Source organism: Rhopalosiphum maidis, chromosome 1, assembly GCF_003676215.2.
Source record: "Rhopalosiphum maidis isolate BTI-1 chromosome 1, ASM367621v3, whole genome shotgun sequence".
NCBI classification, from domain to species: domain Eukaryota; kingdom Metazoa; phylum Arthropoda; class Insecta; order Hemiptera; family Aphididae; genus Rhopalosiphum; species Rhopalosiphum maidis.
In genome coordinates, this window is record NC_040877.1 from 75006998 (window position 1) to 75027941 (window position 20944).

Here is a 20944-nt window from a genome sequence, read left to right on the forward strand (position 1 = left end):
AAATACACTATTTATATTTTATTATAATTTATATATATATCTCGCACTCGTTCTGTAATATCACGGAATCCCAACATAGAACTATTTTTGATTACTTTACAAAATATCTAGTAATAACATTGATTTTAAAATCAATGATAATAATAATTTGGCCTGCTACATATAGGTACGTATGTCGAAGTAACTAGTCTCATTTCATGACTTTCTCCATGTATCGCTATCAGGTCATCAGTTAAGTAGATTTTTATATAATATTATATTAGCATTTTATGATTACTACCTCGTAACAGTATTTAATTTTTAAATACATAAACCAATAGGTATTGTAAAAATAAGAAATATATAAAAATCTCTGAGCCGATTTTATAGATATTTAACACAATATATCAATTCTAATAGTCACATTGATACTTAAATTGTATGTTGAGCCAATAAGTATTTATTGACCTATAATCGATATTGTTAAAATAAAATATAAATACATCAGTACATCAGTACATCATAAGACAAGTGTATGTAAGCGAGAAGAGTCTTCGAGTGGGACAAGGCAGGCAGTTATTTTCATACCTTGTGGTTTTATTTTTTAATGCCTTATTTTATAGTTCATTTTTCTGAACATAAACCGTTTTATGATTAAATTAATAAATATATACTAGTAAGTAATGACTAATAATGAAATTATCCATGGATGAGAACAATACAACTAACTATATCTAAGCTATAAATACTAAATAGGAAATATGAACTAAACACTAATCATTTTAAAAAACATTATAATACCTCGACTAATGTTTATATATTTTAAATAAATATATAGATCAGTGGTTCTCAATCTTTTTAGTATCGCGGCCTAAGTTTACCCTAAAAAATCTTTCGCGACCCACATGGTTTCACTTTTCAAAAAGTAGTTATAAAAAACAAAATTTGTATTATATAAATATGTATAAATTTGTAATGTATATTTAGTATTTTATAGGTTTATAACCAATTTATTTTTATAAAAGTCTTTTAATAATGAGGTGTATGCGAAATATGTGCTTGTTTTCTGTTATGGTTAATAACAGCATTGACATCATAATTCAAAAAATTTTTCACTACCCACTAAAAAATTGACTGACGACCCACCAGTGGGCCGCGACCCACACTTTGAGAAACGCTGATATAGATACATTCATCTTATAAGTTATAAGTTTATAATTATAGCCTATATGTTTCATTAATTATTACATTTTTTTAACTGATGTCGCTTAATTATCTGTTTATTTAATTAATACACCTTGAAAACTTAAAACAAACATGGTCAATTAGTTTAGTAACATAAGTATAATCATTTCTATTTAAACTCATTAATATAAATTATAACCACACCTAATCATCAAAATCACGTGCTTCTCATGAAATATTTCAATTTTTATTCAGAATTCTGCTTAAATGTTTATTTATTAATTTTATTTCAATATATTAAATTTGACTTTAATACACAAAATATGTATTTTTAAATATACCAAATCTATTTTATACTTATGTCTATTTTAATTTTCTATAATATATTATTTTTTTGATATTTGGATTATTAATGCAGTTCAACTATACCCACATGGCCACATGTTAATGTTAGGTTATATAATAATACAACTCATTAAAATAATGAACTCAGATTGATTTTTCTTTTCAACAGTTGTCAAACATCATATTATGACGTAAACTCTTCCTCTTTCTGTTCTTTTTTTAGATTATAAATACTTTTGAAAAATAAAGAAATAACAAAAATTTCAATAATAAATATTAAAATCTAATTATTCCAAAATGGTTACCATTAAATATCATTTGTATCATGGGTATCAACAGTACAAAGTTTAAAACAATTGTTGTCATTTCAATTTAATATTTAAATTAAAAAAGTAAAAAAAATATTTGTTTGAAAAACTTTTTAATGAAAATATAATAATATAAATGAAAATTAACTGAAAAATTACTGTATTAGGTCATTTATCCTGTTAATGTAGAGTAGGTATAAGTAGCTAATAATTGAAAATATCCAATTTTTATATTAAATATGAGTACATTTGTTTTATGGTTACATTGCAAAATAAATTAAACAATAAACAGTTAGCTTATTACTTTTAAGTTGGTATAGATTAATTAGAATATATTTCAGATGTGCAAATAATAATTTATTTATATGTACAGTGTACACCTATATAAGACTTGTGCAATAACAAAATCAAATATAAAAAGTTTTAATAATGGATATATTTTTTTTGTTTACAATGTTTTTCAATTGTGACGTTACATTTTATGTTTTTAACGTATAGATCATATTATAAGTAAATGATAAACCATAATGTATTATTATTATCACTAATTATATAAACAACAATGGTATTATATAGAACTACAACTTAACAAGCTACCGAGAGAAAAATAATATACGGAAATAAAAAAATACAAAAGTTATTATTCAATAGTTAACATCTAAAGACTTCACCATGACCTTGAGATCTAGTTGACCTTCTATAATAATTTACTATTTAGAACAAATGTGTGTATACTTTATTTACAAATCAGTTATTTAGTTACATATTGACAAATAATAATCAATAATCATATATGGTTATTATTTTATCATACTTAAAGTTCACAAAAAAAAAATTAAGGATATTAATATAAACTTTTAATAACTATCATAAAATATCGATATTTTATAAGTGAAAGCACTTGTAATAAAAATTAAAAATATATTTAAACTTTTGTATAACTCTGCAGGTCAAATCTATTCAACGATATAACTATTGTAAGAAGACAAGTAAAAACTAAAAAATAATGGAGGTCAATTTTAATAAAATAAACAAATAAGATTTTAAAAAAATTATAAGGAGTTAAGAGTTTTACCGACTAGATTTCTATATAAAAAAATTGCTATTTTGTTCACTTTTAAAAGGTTCAGTCAAGATAAAGATTACAAATTGTTGAATTGTAAAAGAGAAAATATAAAGTACAATATACCTGTTAGATATTCTTATAAATCTTTTGGTCAATCTTTTGTAAGTTATCTAGGACCTGTATATTTTAACTGTATGCCATGTCAATATAAAAAAAATATTCACTGTTCCAAATTTAATTTTAAAAAAAATTGTATATCATTGGTTATTTTCTCAATTAATCTAAGACCTTCATAATATGTTTTATTATATTTAATATGTAAAATTATCTAATTTTTTTAATTTTTCTATTGTTAATATTATTTTAATTTCTAATGTATTCATCACTTTAGTTTGCTAATTATATAATATAAATTATGTTTTTAATTATTAATATTACTCTCTATCTCTAACACAAGCTAATAGCTTAAAAGAGATAGATAATCATGTAAAATATCTAAAATTATTTGTATTCTATGTAATTTATGATGATTTAATAAAAAAAAAAAAAATTATAATTAAGTAGAATTTATACAACAATTTTCAAACCCAAAAAAATTGATTCATCATTATTCAAATAGTTATTTTTTTACATATATATTATGTTTAATTAGTTTTTACTCTATAGTCAATACATATAAATTTATTTAAATCGCCGTCTCTAAATAATACCAGGCAGCTCTCATCGTAAATCTGAAGTTCTAACATATTGTCAACAGTTAATCATAGACATTGATTTAAAACATTCTACAATTCTATAAATTATACATTTAACTACTTATATCAATATACTACATAATTGATTGATAATACATAATATTAGACTTTATAGTAGTTACCCTAAGTATTTTATCATAACTGTGTATTTTTTACATTAATATTTAATATACTTAATTTAATTTTAAGTCATAAATATAATTAGAAAATATATTATAGTTAATCATTAATCACTATACTATTTTATAATAAATTAAAAAACTCACTTATGCTATAAAATAAACATCATTATTATTTATTATTTTTATTAGTGTGTTAAAAGTATTTTTATTAATTTTTCAAGAATTTATAAAAATTCCATAGTGTGTCACTGTATCCCATTCTCAATTAAAAAATAATAATAACAACAACTAACTATAAAAACTATAACAATACGATGATAAAATGTTTATAGTATAAACGACTATGTTTTACAAAAAAAAATAAATATTTTTATCATAATTCTAATAAGATGTTTATCTAAAGGTTAGGTACTAAATAATTTATACAATATACATTATCTTTTTATCTTTTACATAAAGTTTTTTTTTTATTAAATTTTTAAAGTAATAGCAGTTGAATTAAAAGAAAAATTACCATATTTTATTATTGGGTAACTTATTTACCTTAATGTAATAATATTTTTCCATTTAAATATCTGTATTTTTAGTTTCTGAGTGAAACGATGAATATATTGTTTGTACAATTACGTGTGATTAAATTTATTTTTGAGTTCGATACTTCGATTAAACATTGAATGTAATTTCTGGTAGCAAATTGGATTTAGGTGAAACTTTAAAGGTAAAAAAATCCAGTACTTTTCAAAATAACCGAAATAAAAAAAAAAATAAGGGAAAAAACTGAAATTTTTACGTAAATCAAATATTGACGATTATTTTGCAATTTTCTTATTGTAATGATAAAAAATTGTTAATAAAGCTAAGACGTAAAAATTTAATATAAGGTACCCCTAAATATTTTTTTCTCTTTCTGAAACAACCTATAAATTTAAAAATATATAAGCTTAATTTTTTTTTTTTTTATTGACATTTAAAATTCATATTTGAACAAAGTTGGATATTTAAATGAAAAATATGGACAATTATTTTATTGTAGTTCAAAATATTTGTGAGAACTTGAAACTTGTGTGTATATTATCATATTTTATCAAACTGAATGGTTAATGATAATTTCATAATATTGAAATTAAATTGAAGCCATTTATACCACAAACCTATTCATAGATTTCTACAGTACGCTTGTCGGTATTAATTTATAAGTTAATAAATAGTAACACAATATAAAATATCATAATATATAAACAATTGGTCTTTGAAAATAAATAGTTTAACCTACAGTATTATACTTATAAAAAATACATTTTTTAATAATAATGTAATATAAATATATTCTTAGAAAAATAAGCTGACAGATCTCCGCTTAGAATTATTATTTTTATGCAATAATTTATTATTGAATTCAAATTTAACAAATTAGTTGTAATAGTGAATAAGATAATATGAAAAGTTAAGATTCCGGATTATAGTGACGATTTTAAATCACTTTCATTTAAGTCTCCTAATTTTTCAAAATTATTTTGTAAACTATTTACATCATGTATGTTTAAGCTTTAAATTTTCAAAAATTAAAAACTTAAACATTGTAGCTGCTATTTTTAGATATGACCATATGGATATATTATAAAGTTTTAGTTTTAAAATTTTAAATATATAGGTAGTATATTATAAACTAAATCAGTTTAGTTATTGAAATTATTATTGTATAATATTATTAAATTCCAATCAATTAGAAAATAGAAAAAATTGGAGAACTCACTCTACAATTTAGTAGGTGTCAATTATACGCAGTTTACCTTATCATTAAGTATAATCTATCTTAAATAAGTATAATTTCAGGCGGAGGCTTCTGTGGATGGCGACGACGTTAGTCACACTGTTAACACGAGCCAAACACGACTAACACTCTAACGAACGAAACTTTATTATTCTAAAACCAATCTATAGCTTGAATTTGCTAAGATTAACATGGTACAGTAATATTTTGGCTGTGGCCGATCGTTATTAACAAAAACTGACAACCAAGTAGACAATCTATATTCAATCACGAGGCTCGCGTACACTTGACAAATACTGTATGTCTATAAAATAGATAAAGTCCCTAAATTTTGTTTTTATTTTCTAATTTATCAGGATTTAGAATACAATAATAACTTCAATAATTTAATCAATAAATAAACTTTGATTTCGTTTATCTATTTACATATTATTCACATTCACCTACCTTTTTAAAATTAAAACTTTGTATAGATACCTGTAGTACCTATAATGACTAAGTTTTTTATTTTTGTATGCTGTATGCTTAAACATACATTATGTTAATAATTCTCAAAGTAATTTTGATACACTAGGAAACTTAATAAAAAATTATTTCTATAACCTTGAATTTTTACCATAAATTATCCCGTGAAAAAATATTTAAATTATAATTATTTAATTTAGAAGAGATTAATTAATTACTAATAACATTGACTTATTGAACCCCGCTCATACCAGCAATTTATTAGAAGTGGACAATTCACTCATGGTACACTCCGTTTTCATACTATAATATTACATCATTTAATATTTTTACTAATATAGACATATAGTCGTCATCAAATAAACAAAACCGAATAATCATTGATATATTATATCGACGAATAGATAGAAAAGTATAAATATAATATGAATATAATACCATTAACCTTGTATACGAATTTCTAGTTTTTAAATAAAAATAACAAGATTTTTTAAAAGGCATTAAAAATATTATAACATAAATTAATACTTCATATCTACGTGATAAATGCAATGACAATATTTTTCTATAAGTTAAATTTATTATTTTCAAAGAACTAGTCCAAATTATGAGCATTGATGACTTATGGCTTAATAGTTATATATTATAACATAATATGTCGAACTGAATAATAATAATAATAATAATAATAATAAATCATTAAATTATTACAATAAATAAAGAAGATTAAATACAACAAAATATACATCAAATATAAGCTTAATTTTTTTATCTTATTCATTGCGCCTGAATACACTTTATTCATTGCATGCATTTATTTCTATATGTACATTAAGAAGTAGATACATTCTTTATCAAGGGATAATTATATTAAAATTATTTATTTATTCATATTACAAATACGTATGCAATCATTCAATTTAGGCTATAGTTATTAAAATAAACTGTTAATTAATCACCAATCACCTGACAAATAGTATCTTATTTAGAATTTCTTGTAAGTAAAACATATTTCTACATTTATATTACTCAATTAAGTAAAAATTGCATATATTCCACAAATTAAACTTGCCTAGCTTAAACACAGTAATTTCGATGTTTTGAATAAAAAAAATACTTGGAAAACAACATGTACGAAATAAATTAAACAAACATTAGACATTTATTCAAATATATCTAAACCAATATAACATTTAATAATAAGTAATAATCACTATTCACTATAAGGCTTAAGAAAAAAAATCTGTAAAATGATTAATTAATTAATTTATAAAAACATAAATAATATGGCTTATTATTAAAATACATAGATTACAAACAAAAAAAAACCTGAGTAACTGACAACTGTGTTTGATTTGAATTCAATAATAAACAAACAATAATAAATCATTGCATACAAAAATCGATTCTGGGTGGAGACATTCTACAACCTATATTTCTTAGAATATTTTATTATATATTAATATTATTCTATTAGTAATAAAGTAGGTTGAACTTTTTCATTGTGCATAATAAATACATTAGTAACGAAAACTTTTAAATTCTTAAATATCTACATCAAAATATTTGAAGATGAAATTTCTATAAAAAAAATGTCTTAAAAATGGATATTTATATTTATGAAATTCTCGGATAGGCAAAAGTTACGATGAACTTTTTATGACATTTTCATTTATTATCTATTCAAATTAAATATTTTGAAAATATTTAATCACGCCATAATATTCGCAAATTCCGTGTTTTTATTAAAATTTGAACATCACACATTGATAAAAAAAAAATCATTCTTATTTATTTTTAATATTTTTTTTTTATACGGGATCTTAAATTAAATTTTCAAATTATAATATTATTATCTTTTATCTTTAAAAAAATGTATGTTTACCTAACCACAAATGCGTTTATGAGATATTAAATATTACCTAATACAAGTAAAAATATGTCTGTGGTTGTCAATATAATGGAAACTTAAAAGACTATTAACTACTCAATTTCAAATTTTAACTAGTTATTTTATAGAATTACGGGTACTTTTAGTTAATGTATTGAATGAATCCAGTGGCGTAATTAGGAATTTGTCTTAAGGAGGGATAGACATTTTTTTACATACAATATCCTTAGATTCTCAAGTACAGTGGTGAATGGTATCTGAGAATTCTATACAATTTAGTACCTATACAACATTATAATAAATTCTTCAAAATGTTAACATTAAATTTATTAAAATTAAATAATAACTATTAAAATATTAAATTTATTTTATTTGTAATATAACTTAATGTACATAGCTCTTTCTTTGTACTGTTTACAAAAGAATTTCTAATATAGAAATATAATTAATAAACTAATAAGTTGAAAATCCATTTCCTACATAACCTAGAAAAGAGAATAAGAAATTCAAATATGTTTTCAAAATTAATATCGAACTTTTGGTACTAGATGAACTTTTCTTTTTTTTTGTATCTTCATGTAAAAACTTTTTTTTATCGCAAAATTTAGTAACGTGTGACTGCGCGTATGTACTTTACTGATTTCCAAGAATCTTACCCGTAGCTTATCATTAATTACATAAAACGTTCGGGAACTCACGCACACTAATGATCAGTTACAACACACACAGTCACACATAACTCACGATAGATATCGAATATTGCCTAAAAACAATCCCATAAAAATGGTTCGCTTTCAACAGCCTTAAAGAAATTTTTAATCGTGGTTTTTTCTTATTATCAGTATTTTCCATGTTCATACCTATTAATAGATTTATATAATGGATAGAATTTCTATTTAATATATTTTGTTGTGATGTCAACACGACAAAACACATAATCCCATAAATTAATAAATAAATATACATATTATATAGGCTCTGAGCCCTAGGAGGGATCTATCCCCCTCATCCCCCCTTAATTACGCCCCTAATGAATCCATAAATACATACTTCAACTAGTTATTCTACATACTAATTTGTTATTCTAAAATCTGCATACTAACTAGATATTTTATAAACTAACAATCACGGTTTCTTGTAAGTGTATTTAAAACTATTTTTGAATTTATATAATATATAAAATATAAAAATTAATTTTGAAAAAGTCAATTCTGATTTGTACAACGGCAATTTATTAGAATTATTAAAATGTTAAACAAATTACGAATTAGAAAAAATCAAATGTTAATAATATTAAGTCAAACACGTTTTAAATTGGCTAGATTATTATATAAATTATAAATATTCATTTTTTTAACATACATTTATTATAATTATTAATAATTATTATAATTAAAATTTTGATTTATAATTATTAAATTATTATCATTTTTACAAATTACAATTTATTGATTAGTGCATGAACTTTTTGAATGGCATTTAGAGGCACATTTTGTGGTGCACTTTTGTTGACAAGTGTATTTGAAAAACCCTTAACCATTACCTAGTGAGTAGTGATTGTGATTCGGATACCTTTCGAAGACAAATATCTTCATTTGGAATGTCACTTATGTTATTTATTTCAGTCCCAGTTATCTACCTATAACGATGACTATAAATTGTATACATTAGCGAAATGCAAAAATCCAACTAATTTCTATATATTAACTAGTAAACCCGTGTAATTTATATATTAACCAGTATATTTCGAAATTTTATAGAATATCTAGTTATTTAACAAAATATCGTATTACACACATTACCACTGACATATATATATATATATATGTTTTTATAAAAATAATATTATTAGATATCGTTTTTATTAATAAAAATATTTTATTAAAAACTGATATAGTTACTTATTACATTTTTTATTTAAAATTGTAAATACATAATTTTTTAATTTGGGTAAATGGATTACGAGTGCTATAAACGTATAATAAATTGTTACCTAATATTTTTATCTTCATATAATCAACTAAAACTTATTGGTTAAAGAACATGTGTATATAAGGGGCAAGGATTCGTCGCTAGAAACCCAAGTCACCTACCCGGGTGCTAGCGACGCCGGACAATGCTTGATCGCAGCACATCACATTAGTGACTGCGAACAACCAGCACGCCACATCAAGCCTCTAAATAAAGCTATATGTATAAACTAAATATTAAAATAAATTATAAAGTAATAATATAATAAAAAAACTTTTCAAGCAATGAGAAAAAAAAATTTTGAGTCGGCAAATTAATAGATTTACCACCCACCCCCTTCCATGAATTGTGGTTCGGGACGGCCCAGCACAACTATTCTATTTAAAGATATCATTACCTTTTCTACATTTTTGTTATTTTAAAGAATATCATCAAAAATTGAACTTCAACTTACTCACCATCAAAAATTTAAATATATAAGTCAAAAATAAATTGTTAAATATCTATAAATAACACGAAAAGAGACAAAATATTTTGAAAATACTATAATTTCTAAAAAAAAAATTAACTATTTAAATCTTAATATTAGCTTCGCATAAAATAAATATTACTAGTTTTTAACAGTTTGAAATTAGATATTTTTAACTATTAAATATATAATAACTGAGAATTCTCTAATCTTTCAAATATAAACTATAATTGCTGTGTAAAACTACCCTACGATGGTTTGATCAAATGGTAGGTAAGCTCTAAAATGAGAAGACACGTCATTTTTAATTTTTTACACTTAATATGTTTCATGCTCAGAAAATATTAAAAAGGTAATTAAAAATAGACGAACCTTTACAAAATACAGTAGAAACAAAGTATAGTAATAAGACAATGTCTGAAGGTTGAACAAATGAAATGACAATAAAAGTGTAATCCTTATTGTTATAAAATCAAGGTCCAATAGGCAATGATCTAATGTAATATTAACATAACCTGAAAAATTTCATTGAATTTATAACAATTTACGTTTATTTTAAAAGCAATCATGATAACTGATATAGAGACGTAGATAGGTATCAATAAATATAAAGACAAACAAATTACCCGTAATAATAAAATTGTTAACGATATATCAATAACGAAATACAATCAGCGCTTAAACAAAATCATAATCGCAATGTTTCAAATATTACACTATACATTATATACTATCTAACCTAAAGTGAAATTATGAAATCTGTGAGAATCTATTTCGATAAAATTATATTTATAATTTTTGCAATAAGTACAACGAAATCTGTAATGAAATATATTAAAATTTAATGAGATTCAACCAAATATATTTTCCCACGAGTTTTACTTTTTACATAGGAATCAATGTTCTGCAATATTTCTTAAGATCACCTTATATATAATATAATAGGGTTAACACATCGTATATATTTAATAATAATATACTATCATTCTATATCCTAGTAATCAGTTTCTTGTACCTATGCATTATACGTATAATATACGTTCAAGTTTTTATAAAAAGAACTTGCGCTTTTAATTTTTTTGGTTTTAGCTACACTTATGAGAAATCTTGAATTACATTTTCAAAATTTATAATCGAATGATTATTGTTTTTTATCATGATCTCAATGAATTCAGTCATTTGTAAAAACAAACCATTCGGGTTATACAGATTTCAGCTGTGTTGATTTCTTAAGGGTTTTCAGGGGTATTATGAGTTAGGCCCGTTTATAATATAATACATTCATTGTACAAAAGGTACAACACACATATTAGTTGACCCCACACCACCACACAATCCACACTCGTTGTAATCAATAATTAATAGATTCAATGTTTATAATATTAAATAAAATCATGAAAAATGAAAATACGACAAAATTACATAACGAACTAATTTAAAGTTTATAATTTCTAACTCATAGTATTATCTTTTTTAGTTGCAAGAACTCATAACATGTTATTATACATAAATAGATTGAGTTATAAAGTTAATATTTAATACCTATTGCTATTATACCTATACAAAATGCATTATATATATATATATATGTATATATATATATATATATATAATGTATATATAAATTTCAAATAATCGTGGATATTCGTTTTTTAATTAGTAATTATAACATAACAAAATCGATTTTATCAAAAATTAGTGTTGCGTAAATATCTTCAATTATCCGGGAAAAAGGACTTTTTCTTAGTTTATTAGTACCTAAGATAAATCGTAATGGAGAAAAAAACTATAATTTAAAAATCAGAGGATTTTTTACCTTTAAAAAGTGTCCAAAGTACCTATAGTACATTCAAATCACTCATTTAATCTAGATATATAGATTATATATTATATCAATACTTATAAATATATATTAAGTTGTATAATAATAAAAACATGAATTTTTAAAATGTATAAACGTATTGATTTATTACTTAATTTTTATAACATTTATTACTTATTACTTATTAGTTATTACATAAATTTCACGTAAAACAATGCAGTAGATTATTTATTAATATTTAATTATTATTTTACAATTTGTAAAGTTATAATGAAAAATATAGTACCTATAAACTATAACTAAAGTTTACTTTGACACGTTATTATATATAAATAACTGTTTTGTAATCAATTGCACGCAAGTCACTTCTCTTATAAATAGTCATCTATGTCATGCAATTAATGATCGAATTAATTTTGCTAATGTAACCAGAATTTTTTAAGAAGGGCCCATACTGCATGTGATATGTTAAACGTTATAAAACGTTTTTCATAGTTATATTATCATTTTTAATATATCATAATATAAACGATATCACCATAGATTAAGTTTATTTAATCAATGCAATCACAAAATCAGTTGATAATTTAATATTTATCTATATTATATTTTAGATTTAATAATAAGATGTTAAATTATGCATAGCCAAAGGAAGGGGGTTCAAACACTAATATAAGTACACTAGGCACAGATTTTTAAAAACGACAAAAAGGATTAAAAACGCGATTCTATAAAATGTATACAACGTGTTATCTATTATTGTAATCATGCCGAACTAAATGTGTTTTTTTCGACATTAGGTACCTATAGGTATACTTCTATTCGACCATCACAACACAATAATATTATATAGTATAATATTCTATTAAAAAATATCAATGATACATTTTACTTAGGTATACGCCTTCAAACTTTCGAAGCAAATAATAATAATTAAGCTAATTAAAATTAAAAAATAATCGTTATACCTATATCACTCATATATTATTGTGTAATATTAAACGGCATTCATATTCGTAAATCGTGTTACTGCTTAACTGCTTAAGTAATTTACTTAAAAGACAAGACACTTATTATAAATATTAGAACATCAATGGCGTTGTATTCCGAGTGTTCAGATATAAATGTTTCAGTGTGGTAAAAATGCATTTTATTAATATTAAAAATCGGTGCGCCTATGTTATTACAGTAGGTATTCGTCATATACTCGACTTGTCAATACACACATATGTACACAATAAATGACAATAAAAATCATGATGAGTAGATAAAACAAATAAAAAAAATAATTTTAATTATTTGATTTTAATTTAAAAAAAAATTTTTACCATGATTATTCAGATTATTGTACGAAAACACGCAGAGATTCACATATGCCTGAATTATTTTAATATTTCTATTGTTTTAAAGCAGGCAAACCTTACGAACTTCGTCGTATAAAGTACTATGGAAGATAAAATAATAAAGATATAATATATAATATTGTCATAACCACTCACTTTTTTTGGCAATCCCGCTAACATAGTTATTTATTTGCTAGCCGTGCAAGAGAGTCTTCGTCCTCTATAACAAGCTTTCCAGTTTCCCTATAACTAATGCACCGACCTTTAACGCGCGTGCGTTATTACTATCAAATTATTTACTATGACGAATCACGTAATCATTTTTTAAACTATTATTTTGACTGGCAGGCGACAAACGGCAGCGCAATACCTGTACGCGGACACGGTATATAAACGCTCGCACGGCGCGCCGGCGCGGCCTTTGTCGCGATACTACGGTATAATACGAGTGAGGATGAATGTCTACGGTTGCGATTCTCGACTAGTGACGGGCAACGGCCAACAGCAATGACGGTAATCGAAAATACCGAGTACGTTAAATAAAAAAATGCACTCGCACTCTAACGGTTGTGTGTAAGTGTGAGTTCGAAAAAACACCTGCTGCACAGTGCACACACTCACCAACATGCATACACTACCTACGCCATGTGCACAAACGCACAGTGTACAATAATAATAATATTAATACGCGATCAACGACGGGCAAACGTCATGATAATATTATGTGCCCGTCCAATAGAATGTATTCCAAACTATACACGCGCGCGACGAGGTGCATTTCGGCAGTATTTATTTTTTATCTACCATGACCCTGAGACGCTGCCGTCTGTCTGTGGCTCCCCGACACTCCGAACGGTTTTTTGTCTACTTATTCGCTGGACGAGTTCTCGGTCAAATAGCCACACATTAAAAGGTGACAGGGGGATGCAAAACATTAGTCAGATTGATTTATATTTTATACCACATTGACACATGGTCCTGATAATTATTAAAATATATATTAGCGTGCATTTTAATGCTGTGAGTGTGTTAAGTGGTAAAGAGCAAACTAACATGTACGTCATGTCAGTTGTATAATAAACTATGTCTTTATATGCATATACATCAATATTGTTTAAAATTTTGTTACATTATAACCAGGCGTTGCACCCGAATAATTCAGAACCCGTAACACTCCTGAAAACCCTTAAGAAATCAAAACAGTTGAAATCCATTACCCATATAACCCTAAAGATTTTTTTCCAAACAACCGAATTCACTGAAACCAGAATAAAAAAAAATATTCACTCGATCGAAGAGCTTGAAAATGTAATACAAGGTTCCTCATAACTTCATAAAACGTATCTCATATTAAAACAAAAAAATCTAAACTCTAAAATCACAATTTTTTTTTATAAACATTGAAGTGAAAGTTTGGTCAAAATAAAATACTTTAACAAATAATTATAATTATTTTGTTGTAATTCAAAAATATTATTCTTACGCAATATTCTTACGTACATTATTATATTTATATACACAATCACATTTTCAAAAAATGTAGTTTAATTTATTTAAGCTATGCCTATTTATTATACTACAAAGCTATTAAAGTATAATTATGGTTTAAGATCAATAATATTGAGTTAAAAATTAATAACAATAATACATTTTATAAGTAAATACTGTCTTGTATAATAATAAAATAAAACAGAAAATATCAAATCTACCTACCGTAATATTAATAGTAAGATAAATATTTTAATAGCCACGTGTAATGAAATAATGTACTAATATAAGTCACCTAATAATATATATTGTTGAATTTAAATTTAACACATAAAAGTACATTACAGTTACTTAAGTATACACTCAATTACTAGCAAAGTAGTTACATATTACCCCCTTTTTAATTTAATATATTTTTTTTAATAAAACTTCTTCCCCGTTGAAAATATACATGTACGTTTGCAGTACGCCACTGCTTCTGATAATAACTTAAATTAAATAGTAGTTATACTATCAATAATTTACGTAAAACAGTGACTTCATCAAGTACCTAAATAAATATCTATTACATAAAATTATACATTTAAAAATAGATACTTGACCTAACTAGCACTTAAATAATTAGCTCATGGACGATTTGATAACTGATTAGTCTACAAGGTTTTAAGGGTGTTAAACAATTACTACCAGTGTAAATTCAATAATTTATCTTTTAAAATAAAAAATATATATATCTGAATACCTAGATAGCTTATTTAATCTATCAATGACAATGTAGTCCATTAAAACCGTTCGACCTTCGCTTACAAATTAAAAAAAAAAAATTATTATTCAACGGCGTTACCTGCTGTACCGAATAGATAGCTTTTTGCATGATAAAATATTATAGATCACCGATAATAATCGGCTGCGGTTAATTTGAATTTTGTTCCCTTGTTTTGATATAAAAAAATCTAAGTATTCGTACTTTTTTTTGCGTGTGATGGCGATTGACGACTGCAGGAACGTCCGAGTGGTCGTGGACGTTTATCTGTACTGAACACAAAAAAATAGGCTTGGTTTACACAACAACGATAATATAATAATGTGGACAACAAGTGTGTATGTGTGTGTGTAGTTTGCGACTGTGCGAGGGTACGGCTCTGCTCTTGAAGACAGTCACACGAGGGGTAACACAAAGAAGTGACCATATGGGGGTATTCCATTGGGATCGGCATGCATGTGTCGAGGAAGGTATAATAGAGAGCACATGTTTGAGATTTTGGAAGAGAGTGAGTGGGGGTGAGAGTGTGATGCTAGAGGGACCGTCGGCGGAATAGAATTATTGTAGGTATATTCGTATACAAAACCTTTTCAATTTTTATAGCAAAATACACTGCACCAAAAGAACGAATAGGCATTTCGGCATTATAATAGCTAGTATACCTGTTAAATTAGGTACTATAATAATTATAATTACTATAATTATTACATAAAATGTGAGGTAAGTAATAATATGTTTATAGGTTCTTACATGATATATTGCATATTGCCATATGTATAGGTAATATATAACTATACAAGTATAAATAATTGTCGTCAATATATAATAATATTATTTTTGCGAGTCCATTTCATACATTGGTAATTTGAATTTTAGAAATAGAATTTATTATTTTAAATTTTTATTTCAAAATCGGTAGGTATAGAGTCTATACTATAGACTATAGACAATAGACAGTTGTATGATAGGTATAGGTGCAATTATGTACGTTTCAATAAGTTGCATTCGAAAAGAAAAGTATGTAATACAAAATATATCATACTTTTAAGATAAAGATTGTAAAACGTACAATTCTTAAAAAGTAAAATATTGAACGAATAGTTTGACGAAGATATCTATACCACCAAATTAACGTATATTACGCCACCCCCTTCTTAGAGGACTCGATTTTTTACTGTTTATAATTAATACATAATAAGTATGATGTTTGACCATTTTTGGAATTTGTATGCAACTCGTTTAACGAGGAGAAAAATCCATTATTGTGTGAGGGTCAGGGCCATATTTACAATTTTTGCGCCCTGGGTCAATTATATTTTTACGCCCCCCCCCCCACCCCACCAAAAAATAGATCCTCTTTTTTTATTTTTCTAATTACATTTTTAGTTATAATTCTTAATTTTGCTTTAATTTGTCAATTTGTTATTTTAATTACTATTATTAAAATATAGGTTTAAGAGGACGTTATACCCGCATATATTTGTCTCTCTCGTACTATTGTACATTATAGCATATTTGCGTTCAGCAGAATACATTTTGTGATGTTAGCTTTAATATTAAAGTAAATTTACCTATTATCAAATGTATAGGTAAGAATAGTATCTAATAATTTACGCAAATTTGCTATGATGTACGTTAGTAAATAGTAAGAGAGAGACAACACATGCGTGTATAACGGTCTCTTAACAATATATATTAAAAATAAAAAAATCTACAAAAATGAATACAATATGTATAATATGTATATATAATATACTAATATGTATAACTGCAGGGGGTAGAATATCAGCTCCTCACAATTGCCTAAACACCAATTTTAGAAACTTTAAATAGGTATGCAAACAGTATGTGTACATTAGTACAATTAGTAAGTATAGATTCAAAATATGGATATCATTAATCAAGCGACGAATTAGATTGAAAATACTAATAACTAAAAAAAAAGACGCCTAGAATCTAGAATTGGGAAAGCGTACGAATATTACATCGATTACCGGGTAATATCGCAGGTGACAATTTATAATTAGGATATTACTTAAAAGTATGAGAAAGTAACTTATTGCCAAAATAATTAAAGTTATTCATTAGACTTATAAGTCTAATGACTTAATAATATATATCTATAGACATTATTTTACATAGTTTAATTGAGATCATACCAAGCACGTATTCAGGATCAATTTTGGGAGGGGGTGAGTTAAAATATTTATAATACATGAATTGAAAATACATTATAAAGTTTATAGTTAGTTTGTTTCTACTTTAAAAATATCTGGGGGGTTGAACCCCAAATCCCCCCTCTGTGTACGGGCTTTGATCATACACATTTAATAATCTTTATATGCACTCAGAGAAAAATGTCATCTAATCAATGAAAAACAGGTATGATTTTGATTCAATGAAGTCAACTCATTATATTCAAGTTATTAATTTCATTAAATTAATGAAATTGACAACTCTTGAAAAATAATAAATTTTCCATTAAATCAATTATGACTTTATACAATTTAAAGAAATTATTTCTTTCATAGTAAGATATCATATAGTAGAAACAAATATTAATTGTAATTTGTAATAAGATATTAAGATTAATAATACTACCTTTAAAATATTACCTTAATATCTTTAAACTAAAGATTTAATGTACGTACTAGACAAAAGTAAATTTTCCTTCAAAATAATGATTATTTAAAAAAAAAATGCAATGTTACTTTGAAATGATAAAATTTGTCATACATTTTAAGAAAACAATAAAATAGTAAATCAATGGAATGAAATCATAGAAATTTAAACTGTATTTTCTCTGAGTGTGGATATTGAAGCAAAAGAATAAATATTGAAGATCGTCTTAATCGTGCTCATATACCGTAGCTTGATAGTTGGTACTGTTGCAAAAACTTGTTCTGTGCTTTTACCTCATTACCCGGTATCCTTATGGTTATCTAAAGCCGAATTGATTATAATATGATATTAATTAGTAATCAAATAAGTAAATAATTTATAATAAATATTTTAACTGTACTATGAATCATAGTCAAAGTACGAGCACATTTTTAATGTTGGACAAAAAGTCCGAAAATACAAAATATTTTATACAATTAATATTTATTTTAAAAATTTAAAAATGTTTGTAGACATTACATATTATACACATTATATTATTAAATTTATTTCTATTTTTTTATTTTCATTTATAATTACGAGTATATAATTTATTACAACACATTAGAATTAGAACAACAATATCAACATTTATTTGTAACTAAATATATTTTAACAAACAGTGAATTGTATTTTATTTATAAACACGTCAATTTATACTAAAACTAAAAAAAATAGTACATAATAATTATAACAAAAAAATGTAAATTTATCATTATTATAGGTAACCTAACTATACTATTAGATATAGTGGATTTCCGTTATATTTTTGTTAGTTATACGAAAATATAAAAATATGTATATCTACAGCATTTTTAAATTTTTAAAATAAATATTTATTGGGAATACAAAATATTTTGTATTTTCGGGCTTTTTGTCCGACACTAAAAATGTGCTCGGATTTTTTGTCCGACTATACAAATCGAATCCGGACTTTTTGTGCAACATTTTGTCTATGGACTTTTCGTCCATGATTCTCAAATAGTATATGACACGGCAAGAAACGTTAAATGTATTTAACTTTCAAATTTAAAATATTAATTAAGTATAAATGTATTATAATAAGTCGCTTATTAAATTACATGAATAAATAATAATAAAAATAAATTATAGATATCATCATTCTTATTTCCTTTTAAAAATACTAATTTTTCAAGAGTAATGTTTGATAATTTATTCCTAGTAGAATTATGAATAAATCCTGTCAGGGATATACATATATAGGTAACTATATAAGTTAATATGGCGAATAGGTTGAAAAATAATTTCGTTCAAGTTGTACTGCAATTAAATTATGAATTCATAAAATTAATTTTTCAAAATATCGCATTAAAGTATCGAGTATTTTTTGACAATTATTTTATGAAATACTCGATATATTGACTAAAAATGTATCACGATACTGGATACTCAATACTTTATATAATTTAAGATACGTTTCAAGATACGTTTTACGTGATACATTTGTATCTAAGATACTTAAATCGAAGATACTGCCCAACCATGACTATGATGTATTAATATTCGAAATCAACAACTGGCGGAATCTAGCCTAAAAAATTCATCACAATAATCATTATTTCTTACAAGTGAAAAGATTATTTCGATAGATGTGAATATGTGATATACCTATTAATTAGCACAGTAATAATTATATTATTTTCATCATTGTAGTCATTAGTAAATTAATAAAGAAATAATAAAGTAGGTACCTACTGACCTATCTAGTATCTACTCGATGAAACTAACTTTTATACCATTGTAGTATTATACCTAATGAATAATGAATATATTAGCAAATAGGGCATAGTATTTTTAAATTAAGAATTATTAGTCTTTATTCTTTTAAAATGTATCAACTATTTTATTTGGTCCTTTCAGAGTTCAGAGCATACTTGAATTTTTTAATTTTTAAATATACAATGACTTGTTTCAAAACGTTATCAAGAAGGTTTAGGCGTTGTGCCCCTCTTCCAAAAAAAATTATTTTGTTTTATAATTGGTTTCACTAGCACAACTCAATTATGATATTGATTCTTTGTTATGTACACATAAATGTATATATTTACTTACCCTATCTTCTACTAACCAATGAAACCTGATTACACTAATTCCTCCAACAATAAATATTGTTAGATTAGGTAAAAACAAATTTACATTTCAATTATTTCAATGTTGTAACATTTTAATAGTAGGTATATCACTTTTTTTTAAATGATTATTGTATAAAAAATTAACAAATAGTTTTAGTATAATGAAGATACTTATAACCTATATTAAACATACAGCAATAAAATAAATGCATTTTATTTTTATTTATAAACAATGATATATTACATTTAAAAAAAATTAAAATCAAAAACTATTCAATGTTATTATATATATATATATATATATATATAACATAAAATATAGGCATACAAATTAACCGTAAATGTATATAAATTTTATTATAATATACAAGTGTAATAATCATGACGTTTATTTCAATATCTTGAAAAAATGTTATTTTAAAAACTGCACCTTAGCACAGAGATGTT

General features: G+C 24.5%; 1 protein-coding gene across 1 annotated transcript in view; it reads right to left on the bottom strand.

Annotated features, from left to right (window-relative positions):
* Positions 1–13687, bottom strand: part of LOC113549402 (sodium-dependent nutrient amino acid transporter 1-like) — a 41537-nt gene extending 27850 nt beyond the window's left edge. The window contains exon 1 of the mRNA XM_026950679.1: positions 13649–13687. Coding sequence (XP_026806480.1) covers positions 13649–13672 — 24 coding nt within the window. The 5' untranslated portion in view covers positions 13673–13687. The remainder of the gene's footprint in view (positions 1–13648) is intronic.
* Between the last annotated feature and the right edge of the window lie 7257 nt (positions 13688–20944).